Source organism: Camponotus floridanus, unplaced genomic scaffold (assembly GCF_003227725.1).
Source record: "Camponotus floridanus strain SB8 unplaced genomic scaffold, Cflo_v7.5 scaffold17, whole genome shotgun sequence".
Taxonomy (NCBI): domain Eukaryota; kingdom Metazoa; phylum Arthropoda; class Insecta; order Hymenoptera; family Formicidae; genus Camponotus; species Camponotus floridanus.
Genome location: NW_020229292.1, coordinates 606857 through 631392, shown reverse-complemented (window position 1 = coordinate 631392; position 24536 = coordinate 606857). Strand labels below are relative to the sequence as shown.

General features: G+C 39.3%; 1 protein-coding gene across 3 annotated transcripts in view; it reads right to left on the bottom strand.

Annotated features, from left to right (window-relative positions):
• LOC105250091 (hormone receptor 4) overlaps positions 1-13860 on the bottom strand; it is a 168266-nt gene extending 154406 nt beyond the window's left edge. For 2 of the 3 annotated variants that reach the window (XM_025407297.1, XM_025407300.1), the window contains exon 1: positions 8411-13323. Coding sequence is in view for 1 of the 3 variants with exons in the window: in XM_020027191.2 (XP_019882750.2) it covers positions 8411-8437 (27 nt within the window). In the remaining 2 variants the exon portion in view is untranslated. Of the gene's footprint in view, positions 1-8410; positions 13324-13590 lie in introns of those variants that run through there. The other variant, XM_020027191.2, reaches the window with a different exon arrangement.
• Positions 13861-24536: the final 10676 nt, after the last annotated feature.

Genomic DNA, 24536 nt, shown 5'->3' with positions numbered 1-24536 from the left:
TATTTTTGATGTATTGCATATTGCGTTCTATATTACGATTTATTTATGAATATTATTATTATGACTTTAATTTATGACTTAATTTATTTGTCTATAATTTTTTTTGCATCTTACATCAATGCCTGTGGTTTTCTGCCTAATTTGTTCAATTCTTTCTTAGATTCTTATCTCTCAAACCACTGTTATTTTTTTAAATTTTGTCTTCAAAATTAAAAATTATTTGATTTTATTTAAGAATTGATAGTCACAATATTCGTGCTCCATGTTGCTTAGAATCTCATTCAACTTTGATTTCATTTAATGATTAATAAAATCACGGCGCATATCGCGGATCGGACAGACATAATAATAATTGAAACTAGCCTAACAGAGTCGCGAATGCGTTCGCGATGAAAAAAACTTTCTCACGATTGACGCTTGTCGATAAAGAGCGTCGCAAATCGTCTATTATGATTCTGGAGCCGCGATCACGATTACGGTAGACTAAGAATAACGTGTATTCTAGGCATCTCTTAGTATCGCGAATTAATGTTAATCGGAGAGACGTGTGCGTCCCGTGACGAATCATTCAAATGCTTTTCTTTATGAGAATCGACGGCGCGTTAACCAGAAATGCGATCGAATGAATTTAGAGTAGGGGTCCATGGCAGCTGGTTTTAAGCATCCCTCTAAAGGGGAAACCGATTCTAATCGTGGCACTTTACGCGATTCGGTAGTATGAGGTTTCTAAGTCAAACATAATAGGGGATTAGGATTATATCAGAGTGAATCAGAGTGTGTGCATTGAATAAACAATCGATGAAATGAGTTGTGAAATTTATGTTTGTTTCCGCGATGGTATTCATACGTATTATCATTTCTTTTATTACAATTTACAAATTAATATAATTTTTATTTGCTAATTTTAGAATCACGGTTCGTTGATATTTTTTTTAACATTATAGATTTTTCTGCTAAAATGAATTCATTGCTCTTTTAATACATTTTTTCTTCATATGATGAAAAATCCAATGTTGCTTTTATTACAGTGAATTTTAAATATTAGAATTTTAAATAAGCTGTGCTGTTCTTAATACGGAAATCCCTCTAAGGAATCCATCTTTTCGGTATTAGTATACTTGTTATCGCTGCTCCATTTCTACAGTGAAATTTTCATTATTTCGAGATTATCATAATTCCCATCTAAATTTTACCTAACTTATTATAAGCAACAATTTTTTTTTTTTTTTTTTTTTTATAAATGGTGTCCAAAAAATTGTCAACAATATTGTACAATCGGATTTTAGCTTTATAGAGCACGCTTTTTCAAGTGGGATGTTACACGCGTAATCGCTGCGCGAAAGCCGCAAGTGCCGGACATATTTTGCTATTTATATTTCACGCCCACACAGACACCCACGACACGGCCATAAAGCTCTATCGATAACCGTAGCAGATAAAAGCGCAATCTTATTTTATTTCAAACGCTTGGACATACATATAAATTCTGGACAAGAGATTAAAAATAGTAATTCTTTTTTTTTTTATAAATCGCATATAATCCGACACGAATAAGAGACGTCGGCTCGTCGTTTTCCGCTCGTATGTTCGCAGTTATGTTCACAAAGTGGCTGTTAATTGGCACGAGCATGTGACCTTATTGCCTCTCTCTGCCACCTACGAAACGGATAACATCCGACGAGAGTATATTCGATTGCTACACTCGATCGCGACAAACGTCTCAAAGTGACACCATCCGCAGCAGCGTTGCGACATTCCCGCATACGTTACGGAGTAAGTATTTCAGCTCTCGTCGCGAGTCATTTCCCCTCCTGGCATCCAGCGCGAACGGCTTCATTCCGCGCGTTCGTCTGCGGATAAACAGCGATTAAAAATAACGGCAAGAAGCTTATAATAGCGAACGAATGGCGTCCGGTGGAAAAGACAATCGCGCACCAGCCAGAAGACAAACAAGACAACGATATCGAGTAAGGGAGCCGGATCTCTCCTTCACCTTGAAAGCGCACCGCGGTTGCGCGGATTCGTCTCGGTTTTCCGGATCGGCGAATTATCGTAGCCTCCGGGGCAGCACGATTGGAGAATCATCGGGAAAGATTAAGAAAATTGAGACGCACTTTTCCTCTGCAAGGGGGATCGCTTTGCGATTTTGCACGATGCTGATATTTAATTTTTGATACGAGCTTATCACAAAAATATCACAGACACCACGCGATATATCATGCGTTCGTTATAAATGCAAAGATTTTGTTTAAATCTCGAAAAGAAAGATTGATTTCATTCATTGAATAGGATTAAAGGTCCTGGATAATACAAATTATCAATGAACATGTCAAATTTATAAAATTTATTTGCACAAGTGTACACAGAAAAAAAACAAGTGTCCAAACTTATATACTTAAACTAACGCGTTCATTGTTTCGTATACGCAACAATTTCTAATCTTCTTAGAAGAATTTAATAATTTTAAATTTCAACAATATTATCGTCTTATTTTAATATTGTAATTGCCACCTCAAGAGTATATAATTATTTAATTCTACTTTAAGAAAATTATAATCTTTGATTTAAAAATGTTATTTTCTATCCAACATTGTTTCTTTTCCATTCAAGAATATTAAATCTTAAATCATGATTATATATTTTTCTCGATTGAACTATATAAGATGGCTTCATTCAAGTAAGCAATTATTCAAGCAATTATATATTTCTTAAATTAACGCGATATAACCATTTCAAGATTTCCATGTTAAAACTAAATATATTTTCAAAATAAGAATATCCTTTTTAATAATTGAGGAGTAACTTATATCACGCACAATTATCAGTCACAAAAAATGCACGTGAAAAAGCGCTGCAAAGTTTAGAACAAATATATCTTTGTCTCTTTCTCGATAAAAAGGGAAATTATATTTAACGATATTAATGGCATTTCTGAGAAAGCATGAATGACAAGATAAGGAAAATATAAAACAAGACTCGAAATATCAAAAACTGATAAGAAATTATAAATAACCGTTACACATGTATCATTAAAGAACGCAAGACGCAATCGGCGGCCAAGGATCGATACATGACGAATCGATTTTTCATAGGAAAACATCAGGACGAACGAGAAGAGATATCATTAATACCAGCGCGCGTTATAATTTCTGAGAAATCGCGCGCGTTACATAATTACAGGCCAAATATCGCAATTGCGGGTCGGTTGCGGTTCTGGAAAAAAATTCGAGGAGCAGGCCCCGCATCTCGCGAGCTAAGGTACATCGCATACATGCCCCGAGCTTGGCGCGCGATGTTGGTACCGGCGGCATTGCCCGGGTTCACCATCTCTCTCTCTCTCTTCTCTCTCTCTCTCGGGGAGCGCGGGGATGACGACGTGGTCGAGGAGGAGATCGAACAGGGTAGGGGTCGACCGGAGGGATGGTAGCCGCGCTGGGATCCGTGGTGGGATCCGCTACGCTCTTGGTAGGGGCTCCCCGAGGAGGGGGCGGAGGGGAAACGCCGGGCGTTCGGTGGCAGCAACGGCGTGCTCGGTGTCATTGCCTCGACGCTCGGGGCGGCCAGTGACTCCATCACTGACCTAGTGCCGAGCACGGCCGAGCGTCGTCGGTGCCGCTCGAACGCGAGGCCATCGACCTCGGTCGGCCTCCAGCGCGACACACACTGACACATCGCGCCGGAGTAGCAGCGCTTTGCTGTCGTACACATCGCGCGGTGTCTCTCTCTCTCTCTCTCCTTTCTTCCGCATGCACCCGTCTCTCGCTTTATCTCCTTGTCCCTCCCTCGCTTCGTTATTCCTCTCCTCTCGTAGCATCTCCGTGTTTCTCGGCTATGCAATATACATGGTCCCTTGCTCGAGGGAGAAGAAGCTGTCGACCTCTCGGCTGTGGAAATCGTGGAGATCCGAGGAAACGTCGATCGCGAAGGAGAGAGAGGCCGGGGAAAGGCGCCTCTCGCTCTCCGTACGCACTTTTTCCCTCGTCGAGGGTCCTCGCGTGAGAGGATCGGAGGAACGATCGCTTTCTTCCGCCACGAAAGTGGGATCGTGCCCTCGGTCCCTCTCGTCCTCGTCCTTTTCCCTGCCTTTGACCCGTTCTAGGCGGGCTTGTTTCCCATCATTCTCGCATGCCTTACATTCGATTCTGGGTTAAATAGCGGACAGGTATGGCACTCGCGTGCTTTGATGGACGTTTGCGTCGTTGGCAGCGTTAATTGCGGGAGAATTGCTTTCTTCCGCGCGTGCGCCTTGTGTAATCATGGCGGTTTGATCGGCCGAGCCTTTAATTAACGCGTCAATCAGAGAGCCGACAATCCAAGGAAGAGATTCATCCGTTCTCTCGTCGGCGATACTGCTGTTTAAGATTTCAAAATGTCGTCTTGTTGTTATGTTTTTTACGTTCACGTGGGTAATAGCGTTTAAGTCAGTTGATTTCAATTCCATCCGAGAATTTCATATCAAAATCATGGAGATTTCAAAGACACATTCATAGAAATGTACTTTTAAAAAATCTAAAAGATTCTCAATCGACATCATGTCCATCAATCTAGAAAGCGAGCGACAAACTCACTGATAACAATTATTTAAACATAACGAATGTACCAATTTTACTTTTATGCGCAGAGATAAATGGAGACACGCGAAAAATTGACTGCATAACTGCAAAGAGAAATGCAGCGAGCACTTATCGATTGAATCATTAATGAGTTTATCCGAGCATTGTGTCAGACACATGCTGTTTTTTAAGCACTAGATGAGAGGTTAATCAAATCGACAACGAGATTCCTATGACGATCCAGAATATGAACAACGGTATCTGAATAAATAATTCTCATGATGTGATACTTTTGTCTTGCATAAAAGACAAATTATCGTTGATATTAAGAATATTCCGAAAGAAATCAGATTTTGCTAATATATTATATCAGCGATTTTAAAATGCGATGTGGATGGAAAATGTGAAATGTGGATGGAAAATGTGGATTCTTGGAATTTTTGCGAAAATATACTTAATAATATGATAAATGCAGCAACTGCTGCTGCATCTTGAGGAATACATCTTTTATTTGTTTGTATGGCTTGCCTTTTAAAACACATGGAAACATTATATTTACAATTGTTCCAAACGACGTAACATACTTTGCGCTTAAAATCGTTTCGATAATACATTTGTAAGTTTTTATCTTTCATTTAAACATAAATTAATAATAGCATGAAAATACGCTCGACGTACAGATGATGCTTCTGACATTTTACATCTTCATCTTTTTTGACACAAATTTAATTTTGTACTAAAAGAATCGCGCGATGTCTTGCATTTTTTTATATTGGGACAGAAGAATGTCAGTTTTTGAATAATTGTAGGAATGCAAGTTTGCCAAAAAAGAAATATATCATAACGCGATTATATCTGTTAAAATACTTATTACACATCAACGATGTGAAAGCGGTTTGTCTTCTCGACCTGGTTGGAAAATTATGGCAAAATGTGTAAAGTGCACACATCTGCGACGTGTGTTTTTTTTTTATAGTCGATGTTTACCGAGGCCGGAAACGAAATAAATGGATATCGTTGCACATTAAAAATGCACCTGTAAACGTTTCGAAATCATTAAAAATTCAACTTATCCATAATTTGTTGCAGACCGAATCTTTTACAAATGCGAAAGTCTGTCTGTCTGTCAATCATTGTGATTCCCGCTACATAATTAATTATCAAATTGTTGATTTTATCTGTGATTCCATGATCGTGATCAACAGCTGACAGCTACTCCGTTTTCTTCAAAGTACGATATTTCTCGCGAGAGATTTATCGAAGATTTTTTGCAATCGTTAAAAATTTGCGAAGAGAAATACAAAAAAGGAGAGATTAAAGATTTTTCAAATTATAAGTATTGCCGAAATGCAAACGCGATTAAATCCCACTCGGTAGAATAATCGCGTAACGCATGCAGCCGGATCGGCTCGAACGCTAACCTACCCCATTCGTTAACCTGACCGATCCCCCTCCCCGCCCTTGCCCCCGCGTGGATCGATTCGCTTCAAAGCACGGATTAACCTATATACACGCCGGCATTCGCGGAGAATCGCATACGTCGAGACGATCATCGGTACAAAATTAACCCGTCTTCCATCCGCTCCCTCCCAACCCCTTTCTTCGCTCCCTTTCCCACCCTTGCTGCGTTCCTACGTTCTGATTATCAGTATCGCCTGTACACCCTTTTCACTATAGTTCATTGCTCGATTGTATTGCACATTATGAATCTTCTCGCATCCTGTCATAAAACAGAACCTTCGATCCGTACAGAGACATAAAATATGTACGTCTATAGTTTATGATACTGCGAATAATATCCTTCGAAATTGAATTCTATGCATTGGTTTGATGCTGTTATTTAACTTATTCTTTTGACTATATATATTCTATAAATATAATCTGACTATATTTTTCTATTCTTTTTTTCAAATATTTTTAAATTTATTTTCCAAATTTTCTTTAAATCTATTTTCCCCAATTGCTTCTTTAAATTCTTTCTTTTGTATAAATCCTCAATTTAACTATATTATATCGAGGCGTGCGATTTGGAATTACTCAATTAGTACACTGAGAAAAAATCTGGTTGCATTAATTAGAATTCTTGTAGGAATTACCAGATGAATCAGATTAATTTCTTCTTGTTAAATTTACCAAATTTTCTGGTTAATAATACTAAATACTTGCCAGCACCAAGTCGTCTAAAATTTTTTCCATCTAATCTCAAAAGTCTGTTTAATATTCTAAATTCCAACAAGATTATTGGATAAATTCAATCCAGATTATTGAATAAATTATTTTAAATTCAGTTCGTTAGAAATTAAACTGATAAACAATGATGCGAGAAGAGGATGCAGCTCAAACACACACAATCAGAGAGCTAGCGTCCTCTTTCTGGCACTACTGCTCGTAAGAGAAAAAAAATATACTTTGGATTTAATGTTAATACTAGTCTTTATATACATTTCATGACAAATATTGAATACGAGTTAAGTTAAGAGTGGCAAGCAAAGAAATTAATGTAACAAGAAATTTTATAGATCCAACCAGAAAATACTAACCAAATCCTTATAGTAAAATCTATTAAACGTTCTAGTTATAAAAAATCGAGTCTTGTCATGATAACTAGAAATTCTTGTTTAACCAAAATGCCTTCAATCATATACGTCTTGTTGGTACAATCAAACGATTTTTCTCAGTGTAGCTACGATTAATTAATTTATTTGTGACTAAGATTAATGAATTTGGCTTTGAACCTTAAAAGAGAGATAAATTTCAAGACTAGAATGTCACTACAAATCACGAATTACCTCATAATGACGAGGGCTAGGATATTTTCCAGTTCGTAATTAGTAAGTAATTCATAATTCGTTATTATTATTATAGCAACAAGAGAGCGAAATCAGGTCCGACGACGCGTCAAACGTCGGGAAACGATTTCCGCTATGCGACACCCTTTGCGGGTCTCAAACAATCCCGCGGTGACCAAGCGATAAATTCCTGTTTTCACGACGAGAGAGAGACATTCTTCCACGCCAGCGTCTGGAAGCGAATAGACGCGAGGAAGAAGCCAAACAAGTGAAACTCCCTACAAGAGACAATGCCTATTTCCTAGTCATCGAGAGTTTGTTTCTCTACCCGCTCTCTTTTTCCCCTCCCCATCTCGCGCAAAAACCGATTACGTTCGCCGAACAAGCACGTAAATTATCTGCAAAAGATCTTTATGGGAATAATCTCATTGATCATGATCTAGGATCGTTAAATAGGGGTTTTGGTATCGTTAAAGGGATCTCGCCTCGATAATAACAACGGGGTTTATAGATGCTGAACGAGTGGTCGGGATACCTGTGACCAACCGCGAATCGCGGGTATAAATCAAAATTCATATGTGTACTCTATGCGTGATTTGTAATCTGTCGCAAATTCACGGCGACCAATTTGTATGTAAATTACGTATTAGCGTCACTATATGTAATGTAGTTTCGATAATGAAACACCAATACGAGAGATGAATCTATGAGATATTATCTAACAAATTCTCATAGAAAAAACATTGTCAAAGTACAGCTGATACAGCTGATCTGTCAGAAATCATACACGAATAAATAATAAAAGAGATCATGATCTAATCAATCATTCAACAAGCTGGATATCCAAAGCTAGGATATTTAACAAGAAAGAAAAATGTATCATTAGTAAAACAATGACAAAGTCCCTACTCTTTACGAACATGGACAGTAAGATGTAATCTATCACAAGAAAAACATTTATATAAAGATCTCTCATCCCTTATGTAATAATATCATGTCAGGAATCAGTCATCCGCGTAAGCCAGTAAAGTTAGGTACAGAAACATATGGCGTATTTCGATAACTTACATTTTTGGTTCGTCGATGATCGGCCATCAACGCGAGCGCCAGCTGGTAGCTCTTCCTCTTCTTCTCTCCCCTCTGAATCCCCTGGTTGCGGAATTTCCGCCTGTTTGCGACTACCGATGACTTCAGCTGCTGCTGCTGCTGTCGGTGGCTCCGTACACACGGATCATCGTTATCGAGCTAATCTGAACGCTTCACCAACGTATAATCACACATAATACAATGAGCGATCGATGAAGATCTCTCGTGAGAAGATCGTAACGAGATTCACTTTCACTCGCGCTCTTCTCTCCTCTTTCGCGCGCGGCTTCACCTCGGGATCGCGGAAGAAGAGAGAGAAACGAGAACCGCGGCGATCATACAAGTGAGAAGAGACAGAAGAAAGAGAGACCAAAAGAGAGAGGATGGCGACCCTTCGCGAAACTCAAAAGTAGACGCGGCGGAGGAAAAAAAAAGGGGGAGAAGAAGGGAAAAACGCCGGGGCCGGATATCGTGTATCACACAGTTTCACTCTTAAATCCCTCGAAGCGCGCGAGACGCTCCGAATCCCGACGATGAAGGCTGACTAGGTCGCCGCTCGTACGCGGGTTACCGTTACCGTGACGTAACAACGGTAACGTCATCAACGGTATACGCGTCGTGCAGCTCCACCGACGACGAGAGGATCTGCCGGCACAGGTGGTCGATTTTTCAGGCCCCTGTCGGATATCTAGAATCTTGCGGATCCCCTCTCTTGGATGCCGAGGGAGTCGGCGAGAGATTGATGATCGACGAGAGAGCAGTCTCTATCGAGTCGTCAGTTAATCGAACAGATTATCTCGGGGATCTCCTCGATCGCCGCAAGATTGTCAAGGTCGCTCCGAGTTGGCGCCTGGACGTCAGCCTTGGAGGAACGGTGCAATTCCTCCGGTTGTAATTCAAAGACCGAGCTGCGCGTTTCACGGAACGCGAGGAATTCTGCGCTGCGAATCGACGGCAGACATGATGCCTCTTCCCCCTCGGCCGCTGCTTTTACACTAAACTAACTGCCCTTTCCGCCTTTGTGTCTCATGTTCCTCGGCAGCGCGGTTTACACTCACTCACAGGAGTAACAGCCGAGTCCGAGTAATTTTCAACGAGGGAAACCGCGGGGGCGCAGTTTCCCGTTGCACCGATACGAGAACTCGCCGCGAGGACTCGGCAGGATCCTTCTACGATCTCGCTCGCGATTGTCACTGTTCATCTCGTCCTAATCCCCGATAAGAGGGCACACTCGGGTCGTCGTCTCCAAGCCTGGCGACCTTCTTCCCGCTGGATCCGCTAAACGTGAGGAAAACAATTCGTGGCACGTGATCCTTGGGAACGACTCGCGAATTACGCGAAACTGGAATCGAAGCTGGCGGGCGATTAGCTCACCCTCCTAAAGGGCGCGATAAGGGGAGGTTGCGTGGGGCTACCGTGAGGATTCCGAAGATTGAAGATGCCAATTAGCTACTTGTAGCCGCGAATCTCTGGCCGCGCCTGGGTGTGAATTTTTCAGCGATTTAATTAAGCGCGATCAATTATCAGTCGACAGGTGACGTCACGTTCGCAAGATTTAGCAGCGTTATGCAGTTGTATGGTAATTTTGTGTCACTAGATTTCATTCGACAAATTGATGTATATTTAAATATTATGGAAATATATCAAATATTATTAATCAAGTTATAGCTGGTTAGCTAGACTAACAAAATGTGGATTCGATGTATAAATGGTAGATGGGAACAATTAGTGTAATTGATCATTTAATTCTGTACATATATTTGTGTGTGTGTGTATTCTCTCTTTATGACATAACGATGTGGTGACTTATAATCTGTAAATGTCGGATAATGAGATCGTTTTAATTGAAGCTGATTCTCAAAGTGGATATTCGGATCCAGCTGATTAAACTCGCTAGACGCTTCGTAATCGCGCTTCTAATTAATCCTGCTCAGAATTCGAGAATTTCAAAATATTCAGTAATATATATATGTGAAGTTACATCTCGAATATCTCCGATATTCTCTCTGTATAAATCTGGATGTACCTTTTGTGAATATTTTTCCCGTTGAGATGTATTTGTCACGTCTGGTGTATTTGTTTCGTCTGGTGAAATGCGAAAAAAACACGACGTAAAGCGTGTCAAGAGGCGATTGAATTATATCAAGATTTGCACGAAAATAGCCGAAACAATCGCGACATGTTGAAATTGTCGAAATTGTCGCAGCTCTCGCGAGACGATCCCGGCTAAATTCAATATCGGAGATCGCGATTTTGTCCTGCGCGACAGGCGGCTCGCCTATTTTCAACGATGCGAAAATAGTCGCACCTAGCACGGTGCATAATCGCTCGCGGATCGCGTACGCCCGACACCTGGACGTGTATTTGCGTTCTCCGCGATCGCCATCGCGGTCAGGTCGGGTCTCGAGACGACTCGCGAGTGCTAACTAACGAGAAGCAGCGCGACAAAGAGTGAAAAATCTCGGGGAAAACGTTGTGAGATATCGGAAAAGCGCTTCCTAGAATTTCGCGATAATAAAAATGACAGGAATCTAATTTAAAAAAATACTATTATAAAAAATATTAATAAATAGCCTTCTAGAAAATATGACGATAAAAGACATTAAAAGATTGTTTCCCTTGAGAATATTTTCCATTTTCATTGAGACGATGTGCTGCACGAAGCGACGAAGAAATGCGCGATTTATTTATAACCACGCGCGACGTGCGTTACGCGCTTTTGTCGAACATTACGCACGTCCGCGTATCGCGGCGATTCATTGAAAAGTCGCCCCATGATGGGCGGAGCTATCGGTGAGACAACGATCGCTTCTTATCTTATCGCGATTGATCGAATTAATCTTGGAGAAGACCACGTGTTCCCTTTTCCTATATTTTTATCAATTTTTCTCGGATGCACCTATAAAAGCGACGATCTGAAGACTTTAATTTGTCAATCCTTTTGCTCTAATTTTTCTATTAAAATAAGTAACGTAAAATCTTTGACAAACTGTTGCGACATCGCGCGTAAATTTTATTCCCCATTCGACGCAATGCAAATGAATCGAGGAGAGGTCGGATGTATCTACGCGTACGGCTTTATAAATGGGAGTAATTACGTGAAAAGAGCGAATAAGTGCAAGCGATGTATGAAATCAGAAAGCTAGTCGCACCAGCGTGATTAGCTAATGAGAATAGAATTTAGTTTCTCGCTTTTGATCGAGATTAGCTCCGCATCTTGCGTAATCACGCAGTCCACATTTCCTATCACGGATACATACTTGAAATGTGGCAGATATAGATATCTTTAAAGCTTAAAAACAGATTTCTCCCTTGGAAATGATCGAAAGGCGATCCTCGCCTTTCGCAAGAATCGAGCGAGCTTCCGCAAAACTCTGGTCGTTAAAGCGCGATAAATTTCTTCGCTCGAGTGATTACGTCACGTGATTAACCCGGAAGAGTAGTTTGGCGGGCGGAAACCGATACGTACACTCGATCGAACTCGATAGACTCTATACGTGCCATTTTAATAACGTACCTAGCGTCGTTAATTAATGCTCGACGATGAATTACGAAAGAAACTCTCCGGCGTCCGGCTTACGAATGACGTCACCCATCAAAAGCAGCTACCGTAATTATACGTTAGGTCACTCTTATCAAGTACCCTTGGCCACTGATAAGTATATATCGTGCTATCTGTCACGTTTTCGAGCGTTTATGTCGATCTATTTCTCTACATCTTCTCGATCTCGCGTTCACACGTGCGCGCGTGGAAACCGATCGGATTGAAAAGTGCAATTTTCCGGGCACAAAAAACCGTAAAAAAAAAAAAAAAATCGAGACGTTCAATCTCGAGTCACCCTCCCCTATTCGAGCGATTATTTTAGCCCGGTCTCTGGAATTAAGAAGGAAAATAACGCGAGACGCAAGGATAATTTTCGCCGCGTCTTTAAACGCGTGCGTGCATCCCGATGCGATACGCACGCACGTGAGGGTGACAGAGGGAGAGGGAGCTCCCCTCTCCCCCCCTCGGGGGGGGACGAGGGCGACAAGGATCGAGCGTCGCGACGCGCGTGTCGATCACGTCACCTCGCGTGCATCTCGCGATGTATCGACGCACATAATAAAACTTTGTATACTTAAATTTCGCTTATTTAAGTATCACACTGCGTGCTTGCGCTGGCTGCGTCGTGGCGACGAACGATGACGACGATGAGGACGACGACGACAACGACGACGACGATGATGACGGCGACGTGGAGGACGATGACGTTTGTCGATCGACGATCGGCGAGCTTATGTCGACGTCGACTGGATCGGGAATCACGGGCAAAAAGATAAAAAGAGAGATATAAAAGTGTGTATGAGGCAGAGAGAGCGAGAAGGAGAGAGAGAGAGAGGCGTAACGCGCGCACATACACACACACACACACAGGCGCACGGGGTAAACGATCGTCGGTGTGTGTTGTGTATGTAACGATGCGCGGCGGGAGCAAGAGTGAATGAGACGGGGAAAGTCGCGCGCGGAGAGCCGTAGAGTGGGTAAAGATAGCGGAAGCGAGTTTAGAAACCGTGTGTTTTGTTCGCGGGGGCCAGGCGAAAGCGCGAGTGGAACGCGCGCGGAACGCGAACGAAAGAGAGAGTGGCCGAGGAAGAAACGTATAAAGGCCGAGAGCAAATCGCGCGCGGTGACAGGGAGAGAGAGAGAGAGAGAGAGAGAGAGAAACGTGGCGAGCGCGCGCGTGACAGGGGGAGAGAGAGGACGAGGGACGCGCGGGCGGGGGGAGAGGGAGGAGCGCCCCTCGCGGGTCGAGAAAAGGCGCGAAGGGAAAAAAAAGGGGAGAGAAACCGACTCGGAAGGATCGGAGCGGAGGCGCGAAATATCGCGAGGCGAGGGAGAAGAGGTCTCGTCTATATTTATACGCGTGTATACGTCGGCGTGCACGAGATGAATATATATATATATATATATATATATATATATATATATATATATCTAGGGGAGTCCTCTCTCGCGCGCGCGAGACAACGACGTCTTCTCTCTCCCTCTTCTCCTCCTGGTCCTTGCAATTTCGTCTCCTAACCCGCGGTCAGCCGCGGATCGCGCACACGCGGAACGGAACCCGGGAGACGGACGGGCGTCGATGTACGTAAACAGAGGAGGGAAAAACTTGGTCACACACTGACGCACATGTGTCATCCGCGGTGCACTCGCGGTACTGTATTATCGCTCTCTCCGACCGGGCGGAGTACGGGTAACGCGACGGAGGCCGGCGCGAAGCCGGGCCGACAGTTGGAAACAACAAACGCCGTGCACACTGCCGTTGGCCGGACGGTTCGGTTGAGTTCGGTCGTCGCACTCTCGCGGCCCTCCTCCTCCGCCTCTCCTCGCCGTTAAATAATCCCTCCTGTCGGCGGAGGAACCGGCGCGCGCCACGTCCGAGAGCGCGGCTCACGTGGAGCGACGCCGACGTCGGCGTCGGCGACGACGATCCCCGAGGACGCCGATCACCCGCCGCTCCTCGCTCCTGCTGGCCCCGACGTAGGTGCCGGACGTGGGAAGACCGGGAGAGGAGCTCCGTCCAGCTCGCCGATAAGCGGAGACTAATAACGCGCGGTGCCCGGTGCCGTTTCACTTCCTCGAATGGAACGAATGGACCGGCTCGGAGAGGAGGAATCCCGCGATCGTCGACGACGTCGGCGACGATGCCGACGACTGTATTCGCTCCGAGACTGTCACTCGCGTTCGGCGACGAAGACGGAGAGCGCGGCTCTGGGAGATGCGACGAGAGAGAGAACGAGAGAGAGAGGAGGAGAGAGCGAGAGACGACGTACGTACGTAGAGCGAGAAGAAGTGGAGTACGCCGGCAGAACGCGAAGTGTACGCGAAACACGCGCTTCGCGGTCCGCGCGATCTCTCGGTGTAACGCACGTCGTAGGGAAACACGCCGCTCTCTCTCTCTCTCTCTTTCTCTCACCAGCCTCTCGCCTCTTCCTCTCGCTCTTTTTCTATCTTCCTCCCTCTCCCTCCCTCCCTTCCTCCGACACTCTCCCTCTTTCTCTCTCCGTTCTCTCGCTCCCCAGCGGAATCGGTGGCGTGCGAGGAGAGGCGAAAAGGCAGCGTAGGGACAGCCGGAGAGAGAGAGAGAGAGAGAGACGCACATGTGTAACCATCTGATATGCAGGTCTATATAAATATATACAATGGACTACGCGCGAATATAATATGAGAGAAATTTTATATATATATATATATATAATTGTATAGACGAGTTGTACGAGGAGAGCGCGTTGTCGCGCGCGCAGAGAGCACACACGAGATTACGGACAAACGCGGAACAGACGAGGAGGCAGTGCGCGCGCGCGCGCGGCGCGAGCGACGTAGCACTCTAGCAGCCGGCAGCCTGCCGCTCGGGTCAACGACCTCTCCTCGCCGTCGTCGAGCTCTCCTCCGCGCGCTCGCCGCCGCCTCCTCTCTCCTCTCCTCTCCCCTCCCCTCCCCTCTCCTCCCCGCCCCTACCACCGCCGTCATCGGCGTTCCTACCACCGGGTCCAATCTCGTTCCCCACTATCGGGACGCGAGCCCAGCGGCGGCGTCGTGACGCTCGCGAACTGCCGGCGCCTCGCGCCGAGTCGTCGCGTCGACGTCGCGCGCGAACGTTGTTTCGGCGAGGGGTAGACTCGCGTCGCCCGTAGAAGGGGTAGAGCGAGGCGACGGTGGGGGGAGCGCGCACCCCCTTCGACATCCTGGGTCGAAGGGAGAGAGAGAGAGAGAGAGAGAGAGAGGGATGAAGGAAGGGGTGCTGTCGTCGCCGCCGTCGCCCCTTCTTCTCCCCTCCCCCCGGGACGGGGGGGCTTTCCCTCCCTCTCGCTCTCTCGCACTTTGATCGGGCGGCCGGGGCGATCCGCGGGTGGGGACGCGTTCCGGAGGCGCGCACGCCGCCGGGTTCACTGGAACAGTGTACCCTCCGGTGCAACGCTCTCTCCTCTCTCTTCCTGATTCCGCCTCGGCGCGGCGAGGGCTTCCCTCCGGGGAGGAGGGGGGGGGGTTAGCGGGAGGGTCAGTGATGACCGATTCCGGCGATAACAGGGGGTGCGATCCAGGGTCAAATTCGATGCCCCCGATGCCGGGGAAGGGGGTCGAGGGGGGAGGGGGAGGGAAGGGTAGCAATGCCTTCGTCCTCTCCGCGCGTCTTGGGATTTCGATCTTAGAATGAAAACGCGCTCGTTCCCCGTCCCCCTGAACTTCCGGCGATCTTGGACTCGCGCGAGGGTCAACCCGACGTGCGATTAATCCGGCGTTCCAGATACTTTTATCGGGGCAACGAAGATTTGTAGATTTTGCCACATTTCAGGGATCTTCGCGTCGCTTTATCGAAGGGACGTGGGTATGTAAATGTCACTTTCGACGGGTATTCATTTGGATAAAAATTTCGCAAACGCACAAGGTCGTTGAAAGATGCGAACCACTTTTTTGCCAACTCTATGCAAGATCTTTGATGTTTCAATTTGCACATCAGTGTTTAATGACTGATGTGAATTGAAAAAAAAAATTAGCACAGTCAAAACTTTCTGTTCTTCACTTGCTCGACTTGCGAAATATTTGCGTTCTATCATCTTTCTTTCTTACTTTGTAGAAAGTATGTAAGAGGTATACTTTTTCCGATTTCTGTTACAATGTGAAAAGAGATGGAGAAAATTGATGAAAATCTTGCAAATGGCAAGTTGTGTCGATACTCGAAATATGTTATTATTGTCTCTATTCCGTGATGATGATTGATTATTTCACTGTGCTTACTTTGTGAATAGCTATCATCGGAGTATAGTTTGATAGCTCAATAATGGGAAAAAAATAAATTGCTTATAATTAATTTCTTCTTTGCTATGTTGATAAAATTTTTCTTTTCGAGTATGTTCAAAATTCCTTTATATAAATTGTATAAAATATATAACTTTTAATATTCATAGCACATTTAATATTTAGAAATAAATAAACTAGTAATGCTCCATATATTATGCTTCATTTTCATTTAATGAATCATTTTGATAAAGATCATAGCGGTGGCAAATGTGTTATTAATATATATGTTATAATATTAATAATAGAAAGAGAGAGAGAGGGGCAATAGATTATACATAATACATTTAACATTAAATATAAATCATTTTATTTAATATGTTATATAATTATGTATATATAATTCTATAATTATATAATTACATATAATTTATATATAATTTATTATATAATTATTGTATAATTAATTATTAAGAGTTATATAATTATGTTTCTTTATCGATAAAAGACGGGTAAAATTTTTTATTTAAAAAGAAGATTATCTTACATGTATTTGCATAACTTTATTGGACATATTAACGCTCTTGCTTCCTTTTTATGCAGATTATCTTAAAATCATCGGTTATTCTTTTAATAGGAAATTTATAAAATCAAATTGTGGATTTTTAATTTCTTTTTAATAAAAAACTGTCAAGTAGTATTAAAGTAAAATTATTTATTGTTTTATTTTTCAACAGTTATGATGCGCAAATATTTAGAGATAAAGAAATATAGGGACACAGATATCTTTTGCATTGGTTTTTTTAATTAAGTTTGGAAAAAAAAGAAAAAGTTGTCCATATATAATTATAAAATATATAAAATATAACCTATTTAATCAAAGAAGCTGACAAAAAGTCGCATTATTATAATATGTTTCCAAGTTTCATATATAATTATATGTATATTTAAGTATATTTATATATGAAATTATATTAGTTAATCATATATTACTCATATATGCATTTTTTTCTCAGATTATATTACAAAAAAGCTAAATGGCGCGCGCAAGCGTGCACTTTGTAAAATGTTCTAATATAATAAATAATAGATAACTTGAATGTGAGCCACTCGTTGTTAATATATTATTACATGTGACGACGTTCTCGCTTCAAGGTCAGATTTTCATTGTCATATGCCTCTGATAGATTAGTACGATAATTTCGTTATCGTGATGAGAGAGCAAATTTTTCCAATCTTTAAACATATAACACATGCGCAAATATGTATATTCACAACTATCTTTTAGACGTTCAATGTCCTTTTATCGTAATTAATTGTGCTTACGACCAAAAACGAAAAGATTAGATTTTAAAGATTAGATGTTTTGAAAGAGAGAGATAAAAAACAAAAAGAAATAGAGAGAAAATTCAGAAAATATATACAGACAAAATAACTTATATAATTTACACACAAAATAAGTTACATAATTTTTAAGTTTCAGTTTTTATGAGAAATCTTTCAATTGTTTCAGAATTAATTTATTTTAAAATTAAATATCGAGAGAATTTTTTATTTGTTGCAGTCTTTAAATATTCTATAATATTTTCGCGATCAGAATTTTAGTTAGGATTTTGAAAGAGCCAAATCGTGTTCAAACTAAATTGACAACTTTTATTATTTGATTTTATCTTCGGAAAGTTTAAAATTATTTGGCACTTATATCTGGGTAGGCATTAATACCTCATGATATCTATCAAAGTCATAGTACGAATAAATATGTGATGTGAGAAACTGTGGAAAGTAATTAATCATTGATCAGGCCGACAGCGATTACTTAAGAATTTCCTTTCAGGAGCTTCTTCTTCAATCACTCGAGGTCGATACCAGTCAACGGACGCCGTCGAATGATCCACATTTAGCGACTTATTGATTGAGAGCACTCATTATATAACTACGATAAGTATACTTACAATTTAACATTTTTTAACATTTTTTTAAACTTGATGCAAACAATGTTTCTTCGGTAATTAATCGTGATAGTCGTGATTTTGATCTGTTTTTTTTATTCAATTTATTTGCGTCGATTTTTATATGCTAATTTAAAAATGTAAGATTTAGATTATATCTCCTATATGTATGTGAGAAATAATATCTATGAATAAAATAAATATTTTGTGTGTAATTCTTTATTTTAAAAAATAGAGACGTGTAAATATTTTCGGATGAATATAGCCTGAATGTATAAAGTTTAATTGTGAGAAATGAGGAAGAACGAACTTCAAATATTAACAGAGGTTCCAAATATTAACCTTTTGCACTTGTACCTCACTTTCTGTCAATACAATATAGGATAGGAATATTGATATATCTCACGAAAAAATATCGAATTTTACGTAAAGTTATTTTATCAAATTGATATATGATGTTGTTATTGCTTGTTTGTATAATATTCTCTTTATCGTATATTGTATTACGGAATATATATGTATATGAAATCATATCAAAACAAATGCCAAAACGTAAATTTAATAAGCAACGCTGCGTATAAAATCATTTGGATGATAAAATCAATAAGTAAGTTTTTAATATAAAACTCATATTTTCATTGAAATTTAATATCATAAATAATCGGAAATAATTTCATTCGAATTATTGTGAAATAATAACGCGCATTTTTGCACTGTTGACATATTAATCTGTATTTCAGATATAGATTGTACGCTTTTTCTTTTTTTTTTTCTTTATAACAGTATTTATTGTTAATAAATATTGCATTTTTTTACAGAAGAAAGGAATATATGCAATCATTTTCCTTTTAAATATACTTTTAGACAGATACATAACCGCTAATCATTTTTATTCGTTTATTTATTATTATTATTCAATCAAAGATGTTGTAAAGTTGGCTACCGTCTCGCGATAAAAATTATTTATCGCGCGATTGCCTCTCGGCAAACTTATTAAACTGTATAATCTGCACATTGGACTCACGTCCCCATTTAGGGGATTTCTCACATTGGTTGAAGTTTAAGGTCAGCTATATATATTTGGCTCCTCTTCTCCCAGTCGAGTGCTCTTATCAACGATCGTTCCTTAACAATTACGTATGTCATACGTGATCTCCACATGTATCAACAGCGACGCAGAGTGTGAGAACGAAATAAAAAATGTAAAGGTAAGAAAGAAATAGCTGTCATCGTTCTTTATTCCAAAGAGAGAAAGAGGAAGAGAGTCACTCACACGATCAGAAAAGTGCGAACGCTCGAGTGTTCACATCAGTCCTTCATAGGACATTGACTTTGAGATATCGTCGACGACGACTGGCCGCGACGACGCTATCTCATTTCGGCTTATCACACTTGTTTCGTTGTACCTTATCTCCCCGCGCTCTTTGCCTCCTTAAGTCACACCATCGCTCGTTCCCGTTCCGTTTCTATGGCTCGTGAAATCGTCGCCTCGCTCGCGTTCAGTTGGCTTTATTAACGACTCAAATTTAATTAGCGATCGTTAAGTAAGGCGCTTTTTCTTCGCCATTAAATCTCCGACTTTTGACTTTTGTTGCGACATAAGGTTTTTCGATATAAATTTTAATAATAATTAAATCAACGAATAAATAAATTTAAATAAATTTTTGGCAATAAATTTTTATTGGAACATTAAGATTTCGCGAAAGAATAGTTTATTGAATTTTGAGCGAACAAAAGTTGCAAAAGTTTGGCTCCCATTAAACATGCGTAATTCCTCCTTGGGAATTCTTAGTAATCTAAATCTTTCATAAATTATCTTTGTGTGTAGCATTTGCCTACTTTCGTTTTCAAAGTCTAATGTTTCAAGTTGCGATTAAAATGCTGCGCAAAGCCTTGACACTGATTAGTGGAGAGAATGGCATATGCTTACGAGAAACGTAGAAAGACACTCATCGATGCGAGAATTAATATTTGTCGATTTATTATTTAAAATGATACTTTACAGCGACGTTAAGATTAAACGAATGTATGATGACAAAATAGATGATTGAAACATTTATTTTATTATGAATCATTGATTAAAGATTCTTGTCACCAATCTTCATGAACACATTGACCTTTGAATCAAATCGCCATGAAAAATATCAATATTATACAGTATAATGTACTATTATTATAATATTATTATAATATTGTGCATGAAAGGTATATTAGGTATATTAGGTATATTTATAGAATGCTGTATAATAATAGCAATTGTGAATAATGATGAAAAATCAGTATATTGAGAACAGATATTTCATCGCTATTAGCGAGAATTTGCAAAAACAAGCGAGAATACATATACAACTGACCGCAATATGGACTAGCAATTTGCATAATTGCAAGTAGTATTCATTTACCAGAGCTGAGGATAATAATAATCATGTGGCAATTGTGACGCAGTTTGAATTTTAGCTCAGAAAAAGCGTAATATCGTAAATTACGTAATATCTGAAGTGAGATTGCATTATTCAAAAATAGTCGGAGATTTGAAGGCGGCATATCTCAATCGCATTCCGCCACAGAATTTAGTTTGTGGTAGAATAGAAGCAATTGCAAGTAATAAAAAAAGATACTTTATATGTCTATATAAATATTATATTTTTAATTCCATTTTTTTTAAACCGTTATACGTTATACAATTTTATCGAAAATTTTAGAACCATATTTTTATGATTTAATTTAAGATCAAATAAACTTTGTATATTCGTATTCTTGATTACATGTGTATAAGCATTATAATATATAATATATTATATATATATAATATATATATATATATTTATATATATTATTAATATTATTTATGTTATTAATATTAATATATTATATATTATTAATATATTATTAATATATTATATATATTATTTATATTATTAATATTAATATATTATATATTATTTATATTATTAATATTATATATATATATATATAATATAATATATATAATATTAAATATATATGTTTAATATTATTATAATATGATTAAATATATTATATATATACTTTTTTAAGATTTTAAGAGGAATATGTTTCTGAATTTTTGTAAATTCGTAGTCTTTGCATGGCTGCGTATATGGATACTATAGAAAAGCGTAGAAAAAATTTATAAATCTCTAAGTTATAATATAAAATTCGACAAATCCCGTGCATGTATACGCGTTCTTGAGAAGGATCGATCTCTCCACGTACTCTTGGCCCAACATTAATTTGAAACAAATGCCTGGACTAAAAAGTTGAGCTATACATACAACTCCAAAATCTATGGATTTAAGCAACGTTATGCGAAATATTAATCAATATTGTATTTTCCCATCATCACCGTTTACCATGCACGAAGAATTGCTATTCGAGATATCGGTTCACACTATGGGAAAATATGCAAATCCGCTGGCGGTACTAACGAGCACGTGCGATTGTATGGTGTTGGCGTATGTTAGAATATGAGGAAGTAGAGCCGCAGGGATGAAAGGGAGAGGAAAAAAAATGAAAAAGATCCGTTCCTCTCTCCTCCCTCTGGAAGATTAATTTCATATAGATTGTGCGTGCGAAGACGTATAATCAAAGAATAATAATCGAAGAGAAATAGAGATAGACTTATTACCTAGAGAATTGATTTGCTAGAGAGTCTATTGAAATCTGAAGTGAAAGATGATTTAAATACAGAATTAGATATTAAATTTCTTATATATATATATAATATATAGCATTGTAATTTAAATATTAGTTAATTTTATCAAAATATTATGTGTATTGTGTGATAATACTTATTGTTAATGAAAATATATTGAAAAATTAGAAACATTACTTTTTTTTTAAATGAACATCATTAAACACCACAGAAATATGATTTTAAAAATATAATTCTTTTTAGAATAATTTAAAATGAGGCAACAAGAAAATAAATTGTGCAACTATAATATATATCTATCATAATATGTCATCTAAATTATAAATTGTTTTTCGAATAAAAAACCGGACCGATAGCAAAACAAAGAAACACCATCAATTAAATCGTAAATCAATGAATGCTGTTTAATGTTTCCAGCAGTGGTCTATCGAGGAATTGCTATCTTTTTATTTTTTTTGCATTCGATTTCTCTCATTCTCTTTCTCTTTGTATCTCCTCGCACGGCATACTTTTTCTTCTTCGAGCCGTTTGAACTGCCACGACCCCCGCTTGGAATTACATTATCGGCACTGCCAAGTTCACTTCTGTTTACATTCGACATGCTATACGTAACTATAGTGCGAGAGTGCGAGAGTGCGCGTTTTTCTACGGATTTGTGAATGTTTAAATCGAAAGTTTCTGGCAAAAAATTCTGGATTCATTTTAATCTATTTAAAAAAAAGTTATATATATATATATATATATATATATATATATATATATATTAATTTTCTTCATTCGATATAGAAACTTGATCGTTTATCCATTTAGAAATTGTGGGAATCTACAGTAATTTTCGCAAATGAATCGAGAGATGTTTTTATTTTATAAAAATCTAATTTATTGTTATGAATTTTGCTTCTTCGTACAAGAATCAAAAATTCGTTTAAAATCTGTTTCAATTATTTATTATTCCAAAATGCGAATCACTACGTTGAAGCTATATACGTTCGCTATTTGTAACGTGTCTCTATTATCTTGTTGTAAGCTGCCTTTTATTTCCAGACATTTATTTTTACACGTATCGCGCGTGCGCCTTCCATTACAACGGACGTGCTTATTCAACAGGTTTACAACGAGGCGCGTAGCAAGAATCCCCATAGTGGAAATCGCTCTCGAGTCCCTACGCTATGTTTCATAAATGGAGCAGAAATTATTTCTCGTACGTGGCTCCCGCCGGAGTGATAAAATCGTTTGCAAGTCAGGGATCCTCTCTTAAATCTCTCTCAATCATTTACAAAATTGGAAAGATAATACTTGATATGAATTGTGCAAATCATCAAACTTGAAGTGAAAAATTGATAGAGAAGAGAGAGCTGGAAAATTGATATAACTCTGGAAAAATTTACATAAATCTTGAAAAAGAAGAGTTGTAAAAATTAATGACTCATAATTAATAATATAATATATGTATATATATAACAAATATCTCAAGGAAATGCATATTTTTTTTAAAGTGAGCGAATTTCCTAACTTGTAGCCTCTCTCAATCTAAAGTTGCATCAGATATTATGGTGATTGTTACCTCTCAGTGTTGCACGTATCTAAAATTAAATACACGAGCATTAATATGTAGTTGCGAATTATGCTGTCACAAAAGTCCTTGATATCAATGACTAAGGATCTTTACCTTAGAATACTGCGTTATAATTTTGCAATGTTGCACGCGTTAATCGCCATTACTATTTCATCGATCTTGCGGCAATTGCGTTCTCTGCAAATATTATCAGCATTTCCGTTTGGAATTCTCTGAAATTCATGAGCTCTGCTAATCTCATAAATAAATATGCGAGTACTTTGATTTTTTCTCACTTTCACTAGAATTTATATTTTCGTACAATTAATTTCATAAATCCAATTACGTGTAAATGAGTCAATGAGTGAAGATAACGTGGCGCTTAATAATGTAAACGTCATCGTAAAATGTGTTTTTACGAACTTTATACGGCCAGATAAAAATCTTTATAATCTTTATGTAATCTCTCATTAAAAGCACAGCGCGGATAATCAAGTACTCTCTTGTCAATCTTTCAAAATTAGATTGTCTCGCAGAAAAAGTAGATATCATATCTTCAATTTTAAGTAGTAAATCATTATTTCGAGATTCATCGTAGATAATGTTTGCATAATATGCAATATATCAAAATACATATTTGAAATGAATTATAATCGGCGATAATCGGCAATTTTTAAATATAATTTTTAAATATAATCTTTATATTTAAATTTCCCTTTAATTAAAGTTAATTTTTTATAAAATAAAGTTTCCTTTATTTAAATCTCGAAAATGCTACTCGATGCGAGGATGGGACGAGAATCTTACAAAGTGACAGACATTCGCATTTAATTATCATGCACGCTAAAAATGGATCATCAATTTAGCATCAGACAGTCGCATTTAATGCAGAGAAGACTCAAAAATATGTATTTTAGAAATAATTTCTCGTTCATTCACACGCTACCTTAGAAGTATCGTGCGTGCACCATCGGCGTTGGCACGCCACAGGGTACGTATTATTGATTTTTCGAGGGTCGCCACCGTAATCGAGGCTCATCTCGATTAGAATGATTGGCAATGATCGTTCGCTGACCGCCTGTTTACATTGTTAGATCGCCGGCACTGATTACGCGATAAACATCCGAGGATTATGGCTAATGCGATTAGCTCAT